Source organism: Carya illinoinensis, chromosome 1, assembly GCF_018687715.1.
Source record: "Carya illinoinensis cultivar Pawnee chromosome 1, C.illinoinensisPawnee_v1, whole genome shotgun sequence".
NCBI lineage: Eukaryota > Viridiplantae > Streptophyta > Magnoliopsida > Fagales > Juglandaceae > Carya > Carya illinoinensis.
Genome location: NC_056752.1, coordinates 1668177 through 1686348, shown reverse-complemented (window position 1 = coordinate 1686348; position 18172 = coordinate 1668177). Strand labels below are relative to the sequence as shown.

The following is an 18172-nucleotide window of genomic DNA, read 5'->3' as shown; positions in this document are numbered from 1 at the left end:
GTTCGGATAAGAGTCTAGCATATAACGCCAAATGTGATGGCTGGCAGCTTAGGGAAAAAGAAGATGTAAGAAATGTCTCCATCAACCTTTCGTGGGATTGGGGTCGGAGACATTTCAACGTAAGAAAAGTCTTCCTACTTCCTATAGTTTTTTATTTTTTGTTCTCAGCTTTTGCATCCAGCAAGCAAAAGGAAAATGGTAGGAGGAACTCGTATAGGACTTCAACAGAAATGCAAGGAAAATGTCTTTTTAAGTCCCCGTTTGATTTTACAGTTTCATCTCATCTTATTTTTACATTTAAATATTATTTAAACATAAACAATACCTTAACAATAATTTTCCGTTATTGTACCTAATGAAGGGTCTGCTTCTATAATATAATTAGATGTTTCTTTTATATATTACCTATGTACATAAATTTTGCCTATTTCATTGGATGACTAAAAGTGTCTTTCTTACTTAACAAAAAAAATATTTTCAAATTTTTTACTTTTCGTAATCATTATAAATTTTTTAAACTTATAAACAAAACACAAAAAATATTTAACTTTTTCAAACATTAAAATAAAGATTATATTAAAAATTTATATTTTAATAATATTTTAATTTTATAATATTTTATTTAATTTTTTCTTTTTTATTTTTTAAAACTCTATAAATTATCTTTATTTCAAACAATATCATTATTATTTATAAATTATTTTATTATTATTTACATAATTCTCGGCATGCAAATGAGGACTAAAGTGTGTTGACAGTGGTTGACCAATGAAAGGAAAGCACAAGGGTATTTCTCACAAAAATCTAGACTCGAACGATTGGAAAAGAGCTTGGTTATGTAGTAAAGCATCAAGTCAATTCTCACAACACATGGTTTCCCGTGTTGAAAGCCTTTTGAAACTTTCCTCAGCTTTCTTCTTCATGTATTTTTTTAACTTTTAAAGTAAAGTCGCATATTAATCTGCGTATTAATATTGATTTCTTTATATTTAAGATTTAAATTAGTATTATTTTTAAAATTAAAAAAAAATCTAATTGCAAGTATAAATACGCATTAATATGTATATCAATTTAATTTGATTGGTCAAAAAGTAGATTTTATTAAAAATGGTGCTAATTTAAATTTTGAATATGAAAAAATCAGTATTGATATATCGATTAATACGCGACTTTATTTTTACGTAAGAAAAAAAATTTTCTTCATGTATATGCAGGCGAGAGACTGTGCACCACCGGCCCACGAATTTGACATCAGCACTTTTTTAAGAAAGAAAACATCTTCTGAAAGAATCACAGAACTCAAACTCTACTCCCACACGCCATGCTAACTCTTAAATAAAGTAAGAATTTTGCTACATACAAGCAAAGTCGTATACTAATCTGCGTACCAATACTGATTACTTCATATTTAAAATTTAAATTAGCACTGTTTTCAATCAAATCAACTTTTTGACCAATCACATTTGATTGGTGCACATATTAATGCACAATTATGCTTATAACTAAATTTTTCGATAAAGTAAACACCTTCACCTGCATATGACCATGCACAACTAATCTCCTACCTCCTTGCCACTCTTCTCTCCGAATAAATTCTTCTCTCCATCAAAGTTATACACATTTTTTGAGTTTCCTCGATCCAACTCTCTCTCACTCTCTCTTTCTCATTTTTCTCAACCATTTCTTTGCCTACTCAAGTCTGTGACAGTGGTTGAGTTTCAGACTTTTGATAATTTTTTACAAGACATTTGCGTAGAATTTAAAATATGAAACGCCTCTGATCTGGGTTGGTGAAGAATAACCACAGCTTATGAAAAAATACACAGAGGATGAGGCAATTGTTTTTCCTTTGGTATAGAATCCGAAGCATCTGTGTGGCCCTCGTGGGTGGTAACCACATTGCATCCAAATTTTGCACCATTCGAGTCCATTTCTTTCAATTGTTTTCCTCACAATCTTCAACGTTTTGCATCTGGGTGTTCTCCCAATTGAAGAATCAAGCTCTTGTTCACATAGATCGTTGTCTCAGTATTTTTACGTTGAGGAGTTTTTACCTCATGGAGAAGGAAATCAAAACGCAGCGCATCACTCAGAAGTTTTTTACGCACCGTTTCATTTGGGTGTTGTTTTATCTCCCGACCATATTGGAACGCACCGTTTTATTTTTGGGCTGGCGTGCTAGACTGTGTTTTGTCCCCGAGTTCGTCCGCCATGATGCTTGAAGATAGAGTTTTCCAAACTCTCATTCAAGATATTCAATTTTGGCATGCCAGTATTCACGTATTAGAATATTAGTAGTAGATTCAATAAAATTTGGCCAAAATTTGACTATGAAATTCATTTTATAAATTTAACTAGTCACTTTTTAATAATATCAAATAACAGACTTAACAAATCTATCAATTTTGATCTTTAAGTTTGAATATTTATTCGATATTATTAAAAAAATTACACCTTAATTTCCTAGCGTTCACATTATTTCAATGGATAAGATTTTCTAACAGTCTTTTTTTTACAATGGTCATATTTTTTTAACTAGTATATTTTTTCAAGTATAGTATAGATGCAAATTAAACTAAAAAGCTACGCAAATGATTAAATGCAGTTTAAGAAACATATACTAGAAAATGCAGCAGGTAAGAATCGAAAAGCAAGAAGGGGAGGAAATTTTTTATTCCAAAATAATATTTGGTCAGCAGTTGAGGCTCAATAGATTTAGTCAGTGAAGTTGATCAAAACTAAAAATATTGTAGATTTATTGAGTCCACTATAGCTACTTTTTATGCAATCTAGTTAAATTTTGATCAAAATATAACTTTGTTGTTGGATGATCCTTTATTAAATGATTCTTTATCATCCAAAGATGATAAATATACAACATCTTACATAGTGTGATAAAAACAGAATGAGAATATGAAGTATAACATTACTCTATGATAAATATATAGATAAATACATATTTTTATAATATATGTACAATATCGGAATCGGATTCAGAGTCGGAGTTGGAGTTGGAGCATAAAGTCAGAGTCGAAGTCAATCCAACAACACCTCCAACTCTGACTGCAAAATTTAAAAAAAAAAAAAAAAAATCCGACAGAGCTGAGAGCCATATTCGGAATCGGTTTTTCAAATATTTTATCTCATTTTATTTCCTTTCCAAACATCACTTAAATATAAATATTTTTCAATTTTAAATATTCAATTTTTTCATCTAATAATTACTTACTCATTATAATTTTTCTAAATTTCTAAACAAAACGTAAAAAGCAATTCAAAATTTTCAAATTCTAAAATAAAAATAATATTAAACAATTATATTCTAACAATATTTTAATTTTATAATATTTTTGTTAAACTTTTTCTTTCTCCTTTCCCAAAACCTAATAAAACAGTTTAACTCAAACTATTTTATTACTATTCACAAATTTTTCATCTTATTTCAATATCCAAATGAGACCTTAGTGAAATGCCTCAAATTTATCTAAACAATATATGTAATGTTATATTTTCACTTCCAATGGATAATGAGAAATGATATTTACAGTCATAGAGTACATAAGTGTCGTGCTCTTCTTTTGAAAAAAAAAATAAATATGAAATTAACACAAAAAAAAAATAATCTTTTAATAGTAGACGTGCCACACTCATTTCAAAATAAGTGCACAATGCTTGAACAAGATATAACTATATCTAGCATTACTCGTGACCAAATCTAACCTAACATTTTTACTACTTTTACAGCATGAGTCGTGCTACACCCACACACCCACCTAGCTAGGGTGTAGCCGGACAAATTCTCCGAATTATAAGGCCATTTGGCCATTTAGTGTTTTCCTTACAGCATGCGTTGTGACACCTTGTCTCTCTGCAATTTGCTAGACCTCAATATATGCTCAAGACGCTCAACGAAGAAGACTGATAAAAGCAAAACAATTTTTCCAACTATGATGGCTATCTTCATGTATAGACGCATCAAAACAAAAATATATTTTGGATGCTTGACTACAATGACTGGTAAAAAAAATTTTGTATGCAAATTCTGTTGAATGCTCTGCAGTGAAGAATCAGTCAAAATTCAAGTGGACCCGCTGAAACTAATTATATATGTTAAGCTGGTTTGTCATTCTTGTCAAGAGCTTCAATTTATTTAAACAAATCTTTCTATGCAAGTATACCTAATTACCTATTCCAGGTTTATCAACAAAAAGTATAGGAATTCAAATTTACTTCGAATGTGCACAAAACTTCCATTCAAGATATTCACTTTTGGCATGCCAGTATTTACGGATTACTAGTATATAAGATGGTATAAGTTCACGGGTTGCCAGTATTCAACATATTCACTTTTGGCATGCCAGTATTCACGACACTACAAGAAATTCCTCCATTTCCTGCGGGTACAGTAGCCGGAAAAAACAACGGTTTTCGCTGGTATTATTTATTACCCGCTATTTATAGTCGCCACGGAATAGCCGCTATTAAAGAGCCAAGTAAAACATTTTCCGGCTACTTTTATAATAGCCAGAAATACATATTATTTCCGACAATAATAATAGCCGCAAATAAATAAAATGTTGTCGCAATAACTTTTGCCAATATCCATCATAAATAGCCAAAAATACTTTCCGGCTATATTTTTTAGCTGGAAATACTTATTAGAGTCAAAATTTTTTAAGCCGCAAATAGATATTGGCTAGTTTTTAGTCGCCCACGTATTTTCCGGCTATATATTTTTAGCTGGAAATTTGTATTTGCAGCTACATTTATAGCCGGAAATAGTGCTGGATTGGTGTTGACAATTTTATTACCGGCTATATATTTTCGCCGGAAAAAAGTATTTGCAACTATTTTTGTAGCCGGAAATAGTGAAGCTTTGGTGTTATTTAATTTATTCCGGCGAAATATTGTTGCCGGAAATGTTTGGAAGCAGTCCCTGTTTAATTTGTACATTCATACGTTGTTTTTCCCTGAATACTTGCGTGTTAATAAACAAAGCAAGTTAATAAGTTAAAAAATACTATATATAGAGAAATTCATTTTTGCTTGAAACATCATTCATATAACCTCAAAGTACATATGTAAAGCTTAACCATTGCACTGCCATTGTTTTAAATTTTACATAAAACCATCCAACATATCACAATGTAACAAAAATTTACAAGTGAAAGTAATTCTATATGGGTTTAGCTAGCTGTTCCATCAATCTTTGACAGCTTATGAAATGTTTTTGCGCTATTTCTTGATATCTTGGTTCAATCCTGTGAGAAACAAGAACAAAAAATAAGTCATGAGCTTTTAGAGATGTCATCAAACACAAGCTAGCTAGCATGCACAACCAAATAGAATGCAAAATGCAATAAATCAAAGTATTCAACAATGTTGTTATTTTCAAACGTACATGTTTTCTATACCAAGTATGTGAAGAATTTTCTAATCAGATTTTTTAACGATGTAGCAATAAATTTCCCCATGCATAGTTTTTATAAAAAGAAATGTAACATAGAATGCAGTATATTCTGCTACCTAATTGATTTCAATCATCACATATGTATCACAAGATAATCATGGGTCTCAAAAACGTTAAGTTCCAAATCAAATAGATAGTCATACTGAGTTATTTAATTGGATCTTCGTATCAAGAACCATTATTCAGCTCATAGCATCCCTGAGATAACATGGGATTTAAAAGGTTGGATGCTTCATGTGTTCTTTACTGATTGGTGGTTGCTAGTGCAAGTTTGGCTTGTCTCCTTTTGCATCAAGTGGACATTGAACAAGCCTTTCTAAAAACGTGGGAAGACTTGGTCTAAGTTGCATCATCAGTTATGTTTTATATGTTGCAACTATTTGATGCTTCTGACCCGGACAAGAGAATGATTAAAAGCAAAGAAAAGCAAGCAGAAGACTACACTCCTAAGTTTGAAGTATTTGTTGGTCAACGGCCACATTTAATATCAACATTAATTATAATCAAAAGACAACCTATTCAATATTTTCACTTGATTTAACCCATATATACAATGAAGACAGCTGGGAATAATTTAGCTGATTTCTAATCTGAAAATGAACATAAATTATTTAATCATCGCATGACTAAAATGGAAAAGTTGGATGGAGGCCAACTTGGGTTTGAACCGATTCAGAAGTCAGGAAAAATTTGGATGGTGACTGGTTATTAATCAGCTATATTCTGATATTAGCCGGAAATTAATTCTTAAATACTCATTCAAATTGCAGTGGTTAGCTTGTTGTTGTTCGGAACTAACACCCACACATATAAGTAAAACTATATCTAATCCTGTGTAGGGAGACACCATTCTTTATCACCAGAAACTCTGTATGCAAAGCAATCACTTCTCACCTATAGCATCCATCAGTTCTAGAAACTTTACCAACAAAACAGAGAAAAATAAATCTTGGCCAATTAAGCATCTAGCTCTCTTTCAACCAATTAGTGAATGCACGAACAAGTCAATCTTCATAAATCATAGTCAACTACGTACTTACTTTACTCTAATAAATAGGATATATGTTCCCCTATAAGTAAAGAGGAGTGAGAGAGGGAGAGAAACCTTGGGCTGCCTTTTTTAAATATGCACTTCCTCCTCTTAGAGAAAGTCACCTGCCATGTTGTGGTGTTGTCTATCCTCTTCATCTGAATTTTCTTACTCGTCATTTTCCTGGAAACCATCGTCCGACGCTTCATTGATAAAACCAAATAGTCAGTCTATAATACTAATCGATAGAATTTTTAAGCTCTTAACAAGGAAATATTCATCAAAGAGATACTAAGTGATACAAAAAAAGGAAGAGATACGAAATATGCCTCATATATACTTCATAGGTTTCCAGATGGTTTAGGAGAAATAAAAACTGCAGTAGCACCAAAGAGGGATGATTTTCTTGTCATAAACTATTCAATCGATGTCCCTCATAACATGCAAATAAGTATGCAATAATAATCGTTAAGAATTCAAATCAGACCATAAAAAAGCCTATGGGTGTAGGACATTACTTACCTTGTTGTAGTAGTTTGACCTGACATCCAATGACCAATAACTTCCATGTGAGCAGTTGGTGGCAACAGAAATGTACAATGGCATAAGCTACAAAATATCCACAAAACCTAACCTTACACTACCTACCCCACACCATTAGACCCTAAACAAAATATTAACTAAGTAGGAGGCATTTTGTGAAAAGTATATTACTTTCACCTTCATCTCCTTATCAAAATTCACAAAAAATGGTTCATGGCCAAATATTAACTATGCAGGTCCCTGAGTCTCTCTATGAGACTCTCCTTGCGTCTGCCGCTCTGACTCATATCTCTCCATGAACTTGTCGTATTCAACTTGTCTCTCCATTAGCATTTGTACATTCGCTCGTAAGTCATCAAGCTGGCCCTTATAATCTGAAGCAGCTTTCTCAAACCTTTCTGCACGTTCAGTTAATTCCGCTATTTGGGCATCAGCTGCTTCTCTAGATGACTCCGGGATAACCATCTCGATAAGCCCCCTTACATACCCTGATCTTTGGCCCAAAACTTCCTTAAAGATTGTTGTTGCAGCCTCATTAGTCCTCTTCTCCGGCTCCAGCTCTGACATCTTTGCTGCCATCTCCAGCTATTAACCATTGGAAAATCACAAACTCGGTAATAAGTTGGTTGTATTTAGACAACACCATATAATAATGAAAGCAATTGAACCCAGATTAATTTAGCTAGCACTTTAACACTCACATATTTCTCTTCAGCAATGGGAGTCACAAATTTGTTCTTTTTCTTTGACCACCTCACTTCTTTAAAAAAATCTACCAAATTCTCCTCATTCCCAAACTGCCAATACAAGCAAATTAAATTAAATAGACACTTAAACTATATCACACTAAGTTCTCATTGATGTGCATCTTGCATGTCGACCTTAATTGACTTACCCTCATCTCCATTAGGCGTACAAATGACCTTCGTCCAGCCGTGTGATTGTTTTCTTGCTTATCTCTATTACCTTTATTTCGTTCAGACATTCGCTGCACTCACACGAGACATGATATACATTAAAGCAATCACACATGCCAAGCTTAACAAATATCAAACAGTGCTTAAAAAATCTTCTGATCAAAGCAACGTTAATTCAATATTTGACTTCCAACTTACCTTATACTCCTTGCTTGCATATCGAGCGCATAACTTCACCCAGGTGGTTGGTGTCACCAACGGTGGCACATTCGCGAGTGCTTGTTCATTACTCTCGTATTTCTTGTAGGTTTTATGTAAATCATACCGAATATGATTAAACCGCTTCCGAAGTGTCTTCATAACCGTATCACGGTGATTCTTCTTGGTCCAATCGAGGATGAAGTCAGCCTAGGGACAAACAACAAACATATTAATTATAGAGAATGCTACGAGTTGAATATAAGCAACCTTGGGATTTCAACTACTCTATTTGAAAACGTATGAAATTCCAAATCAAGTTAACATGAACACATGTTACCAATTCTTCCTTCTCATTAGCTGGAACGGCATGCCAGCTAGCATGACTCAAGTCCATATGGTGCTTAACCAACCATGTAACCCTTGTAGTAAAAATTGTAGCATTTTCACAACAAGGTGCAGTCTCACCATCCTTAATTCTCAAGGGTATCTTTCCATGCTTTCGTAACTTCTCAAACTCTGTGCTTTTTGCTGCTCCTCGGCCATGCTTCTGGCTTGGTGGTACTAATGTTTTCAATTGACATGTTAGCATCATATAGATCGTGTAACAATCAAATTAAGCAACCACTAACATACTATGTAAAACAACACCTCAGAAAATTAGAAATATACCATCCGGGTTTGCACTTTGTGAACCAACTACTGGCATATCATTGGGTTCTGTGCTCAGGACGCAATCAGGCGGCTCAGTTCAGTCATCTGAGCTTGATAAAGCATCATTTTGGGCAGTAATGGCAGGAATGGGTACTGTATCTTGAACTTCATCATTTCTTTGAGATCTACCTCGGCCTCGGCCACCCCTCACTCCACGTGATCGACCTCTACCTCTTTTAACGATCGGCATATCCAAGGCGAAGGCAACCAATAGATGTTCCCTGCAATCACACTAAGTATATACAATTATACCAATAAACTTTGCCCAATTCTGGGCATAAAGGGGTGTGGCGATTCCTCAGTTGTTGCAATAACTTAATATACCAATAAACTTTGTCAAATTCTTGAAAAATAACAAACTAATATATTGTCAAGCACAACACACAAAATTTTACCAAAGTGATAAAAGTCTTCTATGCAACAGAAATACATAAAGGGTGCGAACACATCCATTCAATAGAACATCAATACAATAAGATATTGTCACGCTGCAATCAACTTGGTTATTTCCTGCATTAGATAAGAAACGATGGAAAAGACGAGATATTAATTAGTGGCGAAATGAGGATCAATAAAAAGTAAACAAAATGGGTTATGTGGAATCACGAGGTTATTACCAGTACACAATTCGCTAGTTCATCTCATCCTCCGTTGAGATACTATCTTCTTCTATGCTACCCTCTAGTTCGGCGCTGTGATCTGAATTGTCTTCGCTGGTATCGTCATTGATAAAACCTTGCTCAAAGTGGTCCCGATTAGACCTTTGCATTACCAATGTGTCAACATCAACCTGCTCCGGTTCAACATTCGACCTGTGCATGTCTGTTTGCAGTGGGATGTCATCAGCATGGACACTCACGTAAACATCACCAAAATTATCCTCTTGGTATGCATCAACGTCACTAGAATCAGATTCATCATCTTCAATAAGGGATGATCGTGGAAGGTCATAGACATTTCTATGTATGACCTTTTGGACTACATACCATTCCCCACGGATGCTGCGATTTTTTAGGTAAAATACCTGTGATGCTTGGGACGCCAAAACAAATGGGTCGTCCTTATAAGCTGTCCGTGACATATTCACACTAGTAAGATGTGGTTCCATACTTATCCCTCGTTTGGAATCAGATATGTCAAACCATTCACATTTGAATAAGTAAACACGACGCCAACCCATGTAGCGGAATTCCAAAATGTCTATTAGTCTACCAAAGAACTCAAGTTTTTCAGATCCTGGTTGTTCACTAATGACCATGACACCGGAGTTTTGGGTGCGACGATGTTCTTCCCGTTTTTTTGTGTGAAATCTTATACCGTTGGTTATGCAACCAGAATAGGACGCACCCCAAGGGTCAGGACCACATGCTAAAGCATATAGATCATCCGAAACTTCTTCGGGATTATCAGCACGCCTAGCTTGAATCTATCACAAGTTCAAATAAGGAATTAAATAAAGTAAAAACAATACATGTTCTCGCATTAAACAAACATATGTGGCCAAAGGAAATAAGGCTGAACTTCCAAATGAGTTTGCATACTTGTGACTTGAACCAGTCTGGAAATTTTGCAGCATGCATACTATCGGCATTATTGGGATACTCTTCACTCACTTGCATGTAGTGCTCACTAGACAAAAGCCCATGTAACAGTTAATAAGTATATGTAGGGGATGCAACATAAAGTAGTATATTGAGAATGGAAAGTTACTAAGTTGGTAACTAGTTTGGTTACTTACTTTAGGTATTCTCCAATCTCTGTGCAGTTATTAAGAACATACCATCTGGCTTTTATGAAAGCATCATCGTCTAATTGGTGACGTGATGCAAAACCCATGGGTCGCACCTTCTGTGAAAAAACATCAAGTCCCTCTCGTACACCCTCTTCTCTTTCGTCGACGTTACGTTCAGGAGGATTGAATCTAGTTTCAACATCATGGAGGTACATGGAACAAAAATTCAAGCATTCAACATGGATATAGGCCTCAGCTATTGAACCTTCCGGGTAGGCTTTATTCTTAACATATCTCTTGAATTTTCCGAGATATCTCTCGAAAGGATACATCCACCTATATTGAACTGGCCCTGCAAGCAGGGCCTCACATGGCAAGTGATATGCTAAATGCACCATTATGTCGAAAAAGGTAGGCGGAAAAATCATCTCAAGCTTGCAAAGAATAACGACGATATCAGCTTGAAGCCGCTCTAAGACTTCCTTCTTACATGTTCTAGCACACAATTCTTTGAAGAAAGTGCTTAGCTCGAAAAGTGCCAATCGTACATCTTGGCGTAAGTATCCAGAAATTGCAACAGGAAGTAATCTTTGCATGAAAATATGGCAATCATGACTTTTCATCCCCGAGATTTTGCAGTCACTTACACTAACACATCTGGCAATGTTTGAAGCGAAGCCATCCGGAAATTTCACACCGTGCAACCAATTAGAAAAACCAGTCCGCTCAGCTCCATACAACGTATAACATGCTTGTGGCATACTAATGCGTTGTCCATCCTGAATAAGGTGTAACTCCTCCCTTATATTGAGAGTGGAAAGGTCACGACGTGCATTAGGATGATCTTTAGTTTTGCCAGAGATATTCATCAAAGTTCCCAAGATGTTGTCACATATGTTCTTCTCAATGTGCATTACATCTAGATTATGTCTAATCTTTATAGTCGACCAATATGGCAATTGAAAGAAGATACTTTTCTTGGTCCAATTGAACTCCTCTGTGGTACGCTTTCTTTTCTTTATGGCTTTGCCAAAATTTGCATCAGGAATACTTTGGAGTTGAATGAGTATATCTTCTCCTGAATACATTGTAGGTGGGTCACGATGCTCTGCACTGCCATTAAAAATAGTCTTTTTCTTTCTCCAGATGTGGCCCGGTGGCAAGAATCGGCGATGACCCATGTAACAATGCTTTCGGCTATATGGCAACCACATCGAATCTGTTTCTTCCTTGCACGATGGACATGCCATCTTCCCCTTAGTACTCCACCCGGAGAGGTTTCCATAAGCAGGGAAGTCGTTGATTGTCCATAGCAATGCTGCATGCAATCTGAAAGTCTCTTTGGTCTTTGCATCGTATGTATCAACACCATTATCCCATAGATCAATCAATTCATCTATCAAAGGCTGAAGATAAACATCGATTTCATTTCCTGGTGATCTTGGTCCAGGAATCAAGAGTGAAGTGATAAAAAATGGATCCTTCATGCACAACCACGGAGGTAAGTTGTAAGGGACAAGAATCACTGGCCATACGCTATAAGGCTTAGCCAAATTATTAAATGGGTTGAAACCATCACTAGCTAAACCAAGCCTGACATTTCTTGGATCTTCTGCGAACCAAGCATGCTCTTGATCAAATGTCGTCCACACCTCAGAGTCAGCAGGATGACTTAGAATATCTTGCTGAATGACATGCTGATCCTTGTGCCACCGCATATCAACTGATGTTTTTTGTGACATAAACAATCTCTGCAACCTTGGCTTCAACGGAAAATGTCTTAAAACCTTTTGAGGAATTCGTCTCTTCTTAGTGTTGCTGAACTTCCACCTTGAAAGTTTACATTTCGGGCACTCATCTTTATCCACATTTTCCCTCCAATAAAGTATGCAGTCATTCAGACAAACATGTATCTTGGTGTAAGTAAAGCCCAACCCTTTTTCCAAGTTACGTGATTCTTGATATGAATTTGGCAAAAGGGCATTGGGAAAAGCTGACTTCAACAAGTGTAAAAGCATGTCGAACGACTTTACACTCCAACCACCAAGTGTTTTAATGTGCAGCAACTTGACAGTGAATGATAGTTTAGAATACTTTGTACAACCTTCATAAAGAGGACGCCGGGAATCAGCCAACAGCTGGTCGAAAGTTCGATCAGAAAAGGTATCGACCGATGTGGAACCCGTAGCATGGAATGAATCACTTATGGGAACATCAGGAAATCCCCCAGCCCGAATATCTTGTAACATAACATCAACGTCATCAATGAAGTCATCCTCTTCATCAGGATCATGTACATTATCATTATCATCACTTATGATTAAATCTTCTTGTTCACCATGAAAAATCCATGTCGTGTAATTCTTGTCAATACCTTTAATAAACAAGTGTCTCTCTACCTGGCTTATTGGTAGGAAGTAATTATTTGAACATCTGACACATGGGCAACGAATTTCCTCACCCTCAGCTAAAGTTTGGGCCAAGGTAAGGAACTCCTTCACTCCTTTAGCATATTCCATAGATCCAAATCTATCAGTGATTTGCATCCAACTCTTGTCCATCTAGAAATAAGTAGAGGTGCAAGAGTTGTTTAATAAGGAATGACCACATGCACAATGCCACGTAAATCATAGGTTAAGTCAGTTGGTAAGATCAATAAAAAAAAAACGTGGGAAGAGGAAAAAGTGGGAGAGATAGAAATAGAACAATATACTTGTACTGCATTCTCTTGATCTAAAGATTTCTCCTACAAATTATTTGGAATCAGCCAACGGGGTGATTCTTTTTTGTGACTGTTGGATTCTGATCACAGTAAACTCCATTTCAGAAAAATCCAACATGGCAAGTAGTATTGTTGAAACATATTACTGAGAAAGGGAAAGTTGAATATTAATCTGAAGATATATTAATCTGAACCAAATGCAAAAATAATATCTAGATAAAAGGCTTAAAAGCTAAACACATTTTTAAACACTAGGTTGAAAAAGTATATATAAAGCTCAATTATATAAAGCTACTCACCCCACCAATGTCAATGAGTACTAAAAACAGGACACCCAAAGTAATTCAGCCTTTTGACCTACTGCATGGTTAAAAGCCTAGCTACACAGGAACAAGTAGCTATCTATCAGCTATTAATAATTACGAGAGAAGTCTAATTAATTAATCATAGCTTGTTCTCATTTCTTGTCTCATATTCAACATATATTCCTGATCAGTTTCTGCATATACGAAGTTGGAAACAACCGAGATAGATCATAGCCAAGTATTCTTGGAAATTTTGTTATAGAGGCATTTATATATATATATATATATATATATATATATAAATATTGGCCTAGCACGCTTACCTTGGATTAATACAAGTACTTAATTGGTCTAACACATATTTTAGAATATTATTATTATGATAGTTTACGTGCAGGTAGCTTCTGAAACTTGAAAGATTTAGTACTTGTACGTATAGAACTCTTCAACCTATTTGAACTTTAATTTCTAATTTATATTTACTTGGGGTTTGATTAATATTTAATTAATCGCTTGAAATAAGGAATGTTATCCCTTGATCATCAAGCGACCAATGTGTAAATTTGCATGAAAGTTAGTCAATAATGTACATATATAGCCAAAATTAGTTTCAAACAAGGATGCATGCAGTACTACTTACGTGTGTCATAATTAAACTATCTATAGTTAGTTAGTTATATATAGATATAACAGATTATGATAGAACTAATTATGAAGTTCATTGTGAAGAGGAACTAATTATGATAGAAGAAGCACCTCAAAAAGTGTGATTTTCCAGTATGGACGATGTTAGGATGTTCTCTAAATATGCCCCTCTAAATATGCCCCTCAACCCCATCTGATCTAGTGTATTTTCATAAGTTAATATGAACAAATATGCACACAAATTCACTAGTTTGTACTCTCCCAAACTAGGCCAACTGGACGAATGGGCATAGTTTGCAACTTTGCACTGTTTGGGCAAGCATGTTGTACACTTTGACAAACAAAAACATATATATATAGATTAATACAGAAGTTATTTTCGACAAGTATTGGTAGATTATTGTAGGTCTGTCCAGTTTTTTTTTTTTTTTTTGTTCACATCTTCCTTTGTACCTTGACTAGAAAATAATAGTACCAATTCGTCGTGTTTGTATATCTATATTTGAAGTAGCATGCTTCCAGTTAACCCGAACTCTACAAGTTATATTATTAGTCTATAGGACTATATTCATGCTACTTTGAATTTAAGTTTTTATTATCATTAATTATATTAATTGATGACACATATTTTAAATAGAACCAGCATAAACATGAGGATCCAAGGATTAGAGTATGTGTAGAAATTAAAAATATTCACAGATCCTTTATCATTGAATAAGCCAAAAGCCAAAATCACGAGAGGTACATTTCAAGAGATCAATGGGTGTCATTTTGGCCTTCTAGTCAACTTCAGCACCACATTTATTTAATTCCTTCCATGGGTTTTATCAGAGGGCTTTTTGCTTTCCCTGCTGGTTGAAATGATCGGGAGGGTCGCCCTCGTCAACTACGGCGAAGACTATGGCAACCTCGTTGTTCTCGTCGATGTCATCGACCAGAACCAAGCTCTCGTGGATGCCCCTGATATGGAAAGATCCCAAATGAATTTCAAGAGGCTCTCTCTCACTGACCTTAAAATTGACATTAAGAGGGTTCCTAAGAAGAAGGAATTGCTTGATGCTATGGAGAAAGCTGATGTTAAGAAGAAGTGGGAGAATAGTTCCTGGGGCAGAAAGTTAATTGTTCAAAAGAGAAGGGCTTCTCTAACTGACTTTGATAGGTTCAAACTTATGTTGGCAAAGATTAAGAGGGCTGGACTGGTAAGGCAAGAGCTCGCAAAACTGAAAAAGGAGAATGCTTCCTAAGCATAGTTTTTATATCTATTTCCCAATTTTGTTTTGAATTTTCTGTTGTTGTATGTTTGGATGGTGAGATTGTTTCAATGAAATCAGAGTTTTAGAGCAGCTTGAGTTTTTATATATTTCCGACAAGACTTAATTGATAGTCAATTTTATTGGTAGACCTTTTCTTATCTGGATGTTCATGTTACTCAATATTTTAATCTAAGTGTTGGTATTCATCCTCTTTTCTTTAAAAAAAAAAAACAAAAAAAAAAAAAACTTACACATGCAGTCTTTTTTTCTTCTTCCCGTTAGTGTAATCACCCATATATGCACAGGTGATGAGTGTGAAAGCCCTTGGAACTTCACTAAAGTTAACTTTCGAGGGAAAGAATCTGTTAATATATCCAGAGACATGGTTTTTCATGTTGGCTGTGGCTACATGTGTCATCACTCAGATGAATTACCTCAATAAGGTTGGTATGGAATGGTGTTGTCAGTGTTTAATTCAAGCTAGCATAATTTTAAGTTTTGAATCTATGGAATTCCTGGCACATTACATATTCGATAAAAGTTACCCTTTTTATTGCATTGATTTATTTTTTATTTTTCCTTTCTTGCTCTTTTTCCCTCCATGTTTGCTACTTATTCAACCAATGAAAAGCCTTCTAGAACATGTGCATACTTGTCGACCTTAATTTTGATATGCCTCTTGATATGTGGTCTTGCCAAATTTTTGTGAGCAATATATAGTCCACAATCTTTAGTTTTTCTTCCTACATTAATTAGGTACAGTTGACTGCCTTGGATCTTCCAAAGTGATCGGATGGCTTAGGCTTGCTCCAATGAATGTAGGGATATTGAAACAACCTAAAAAGTATGCCAGAATCTGATGTGTGGTGTTACTAATATTCCCTTTCCTGTGAAGTTATTCGTGGGAGAAGTATGTGGGATATACCCGTATCTGACAACTTTGTTTGCAGGTTCTGAGCATTAATAAAAATGGTATCTATTTTGATGGATATAAGGCAATGATACATGGTAGTTGCAATTATTGCCCCATGGTAATCAACTATCACCATGCAAACTTAAATCAAGTTTCTAGTTCCAATTTTCTGTGTCTAGCTTTCCATCACTTCACAAGAAAGAAAATTAAGTTTTGTCCTGTAACTATCCAAGGAAAGCTCAAGTCACATATGAATTTAAAAAGTAAAAAGAACTAATCAATGTGAGCATTGGAGTCCCTTAAAATGATTATAAACTGCAAAACTTATCACTCACAAACAATGTGGATCCCATTTACCACTCCTTTTTTTCATTATAAATCAAAGTTTTGATTTTTATCAAACTTTTACCTCCCCGAAATGGCAGCAACAATTACAGAGTTTTTGTATATGCATTTACATGTGTATTTGTAGGATTGAAGCACCAATGTTGCAGGAAAATCGTGCTTAAGCAGAACCAGTAGCCAAAAATAAATCTTTTTCCATTTTTTCCCCTTTTATAAGCAAACTATAAAATCCATAAGTGTAAATCACGAGAGGTACATTTTAAAATCAAAGACCACAACGTAAAACAACTAAACTAGATACATCTATCAACCCCAAAATTACAAGCGATACGACCAATTGTTTTCGTTCAGAAACGAATGAGTTACAGAGAGAGACAGAGAGAGATAGAGAGCGAGAGAGAGCGAGAGAGAGTGATGGAGCATAAAAGAAACTCACCGGCGAGAAGACGACGGTGAGACGACGGAGCGAAGACGGTGGCGAGACCACGGCGAGAAGACGGCGCCGCTACCAAGAACCAAAACCCCCGTGTAGACAGAGAGAGAGAGAGAAAGAGAGGGAAAATGTCTGAATCGTGGGAAAATAATAGGCGCGGGAGGGTAAGTGTAGAAAATCTATTAAGGCGACTTTTAAGTCGCCTTAATAATACACAAAGTCGCCGTAACAAAACTATAATAACGGCGGACACTTTGTTATGACAATATTGCTTTACAGATCGGGTTTTTTCCGGCTACATTTTTTCCGGCGAACAAAAACAGCCGCAAATAAGTGATTTTTGCGGCTACTTTTATAATTGCCACAAATTTTTTACCAAAGTTTAAAAATGGGCTTTTTGCGGCCATAAATCTATTGCCAAAAATAAAAATAGCCGCAAATAGACCTTTTTCTTGTAGTGCGATAAAAGTTCAAAGATCGCAACCAAGAAAATGGGGCCTGATAAAGCAAGAGAATTGGGCACATACGTATTGTTCTAGGCCCATACCAAGCTCAATTCAGTTGAACCTTGTCCACATATACGAACAGAGGAAATATGGCCTTAACATTACAACCCTAGACTAAAGGTGGATCTTTGCTCTTGCCCCATAAAAATTGAGGTGACAAGTGAGAAGTTTTGTTGAGGGGTATGATAGCAAATTGGGATTTGGTAGTTGCCTGTTGTGCCACAAGAGTCAGCAATCATTAAATTTTTTGGGCTTTCCAACTATTGAAAAGTCTTGAGGATGATTGATATGATCGATTCTCCGGTCGTTTTGATAGCTACCAAGACCTCTCCATGCAAGTTGTTTTATCTACTTTGGTTGATTCTAACGAGGAAATTTCCACTACTTAATTTACCATTGAAAGAATCTCTTTGCGGGGGTCTTCTTTGATGTATCAAACTTTGCCA

At 35.4% G+C, this 18172-nt stretch overlaps 2 protein-coding genes across 2 annotated transcripts; one reads left to right on the top strand and one right to left on the bottom strand.

Moving 5' to 3' along the window:
* Positions 1-8909: 8909 nt before the first annotated feature.
* On the bottom strand, positions 8910-13165 carry LOC122293221. Its single transcript, XM_043101737.1, has 5 exons — positions 10611-13165; positions 10414-10501; positions 9533-10298; positions 9268-9382; positions 8910-9093 (listed from the first exon to the last, which is right to left on the bottom strand). Exons 1-5 carry the CDS (start codon positions 13163-13165, stop codon positions 8910-8912), a joined length of 3708 nt encoding a protein of 1235 aa, XP_042957671.1.
* Positions 13166-15136: 1971 nt separating this feature from the next.
* Positions 15137-15570, top strand: LOC122293212 (60S ribosomal protein L14-1-like). Its single transcript, XM_043101726.1, has 2 exons — positions 15137-15367; positions 15422-15570. Exons 1-2 carry the CDS (start codon positions 15137-15139, stop codon positions 15518-15520), a joined length of 330 nt encoding a protein of 109 aa, XP_042957660.1. The 3' UTR covers positions 15521-15570.
* Positions 15571-18172: the final 2602 nt, after the last annotated feature.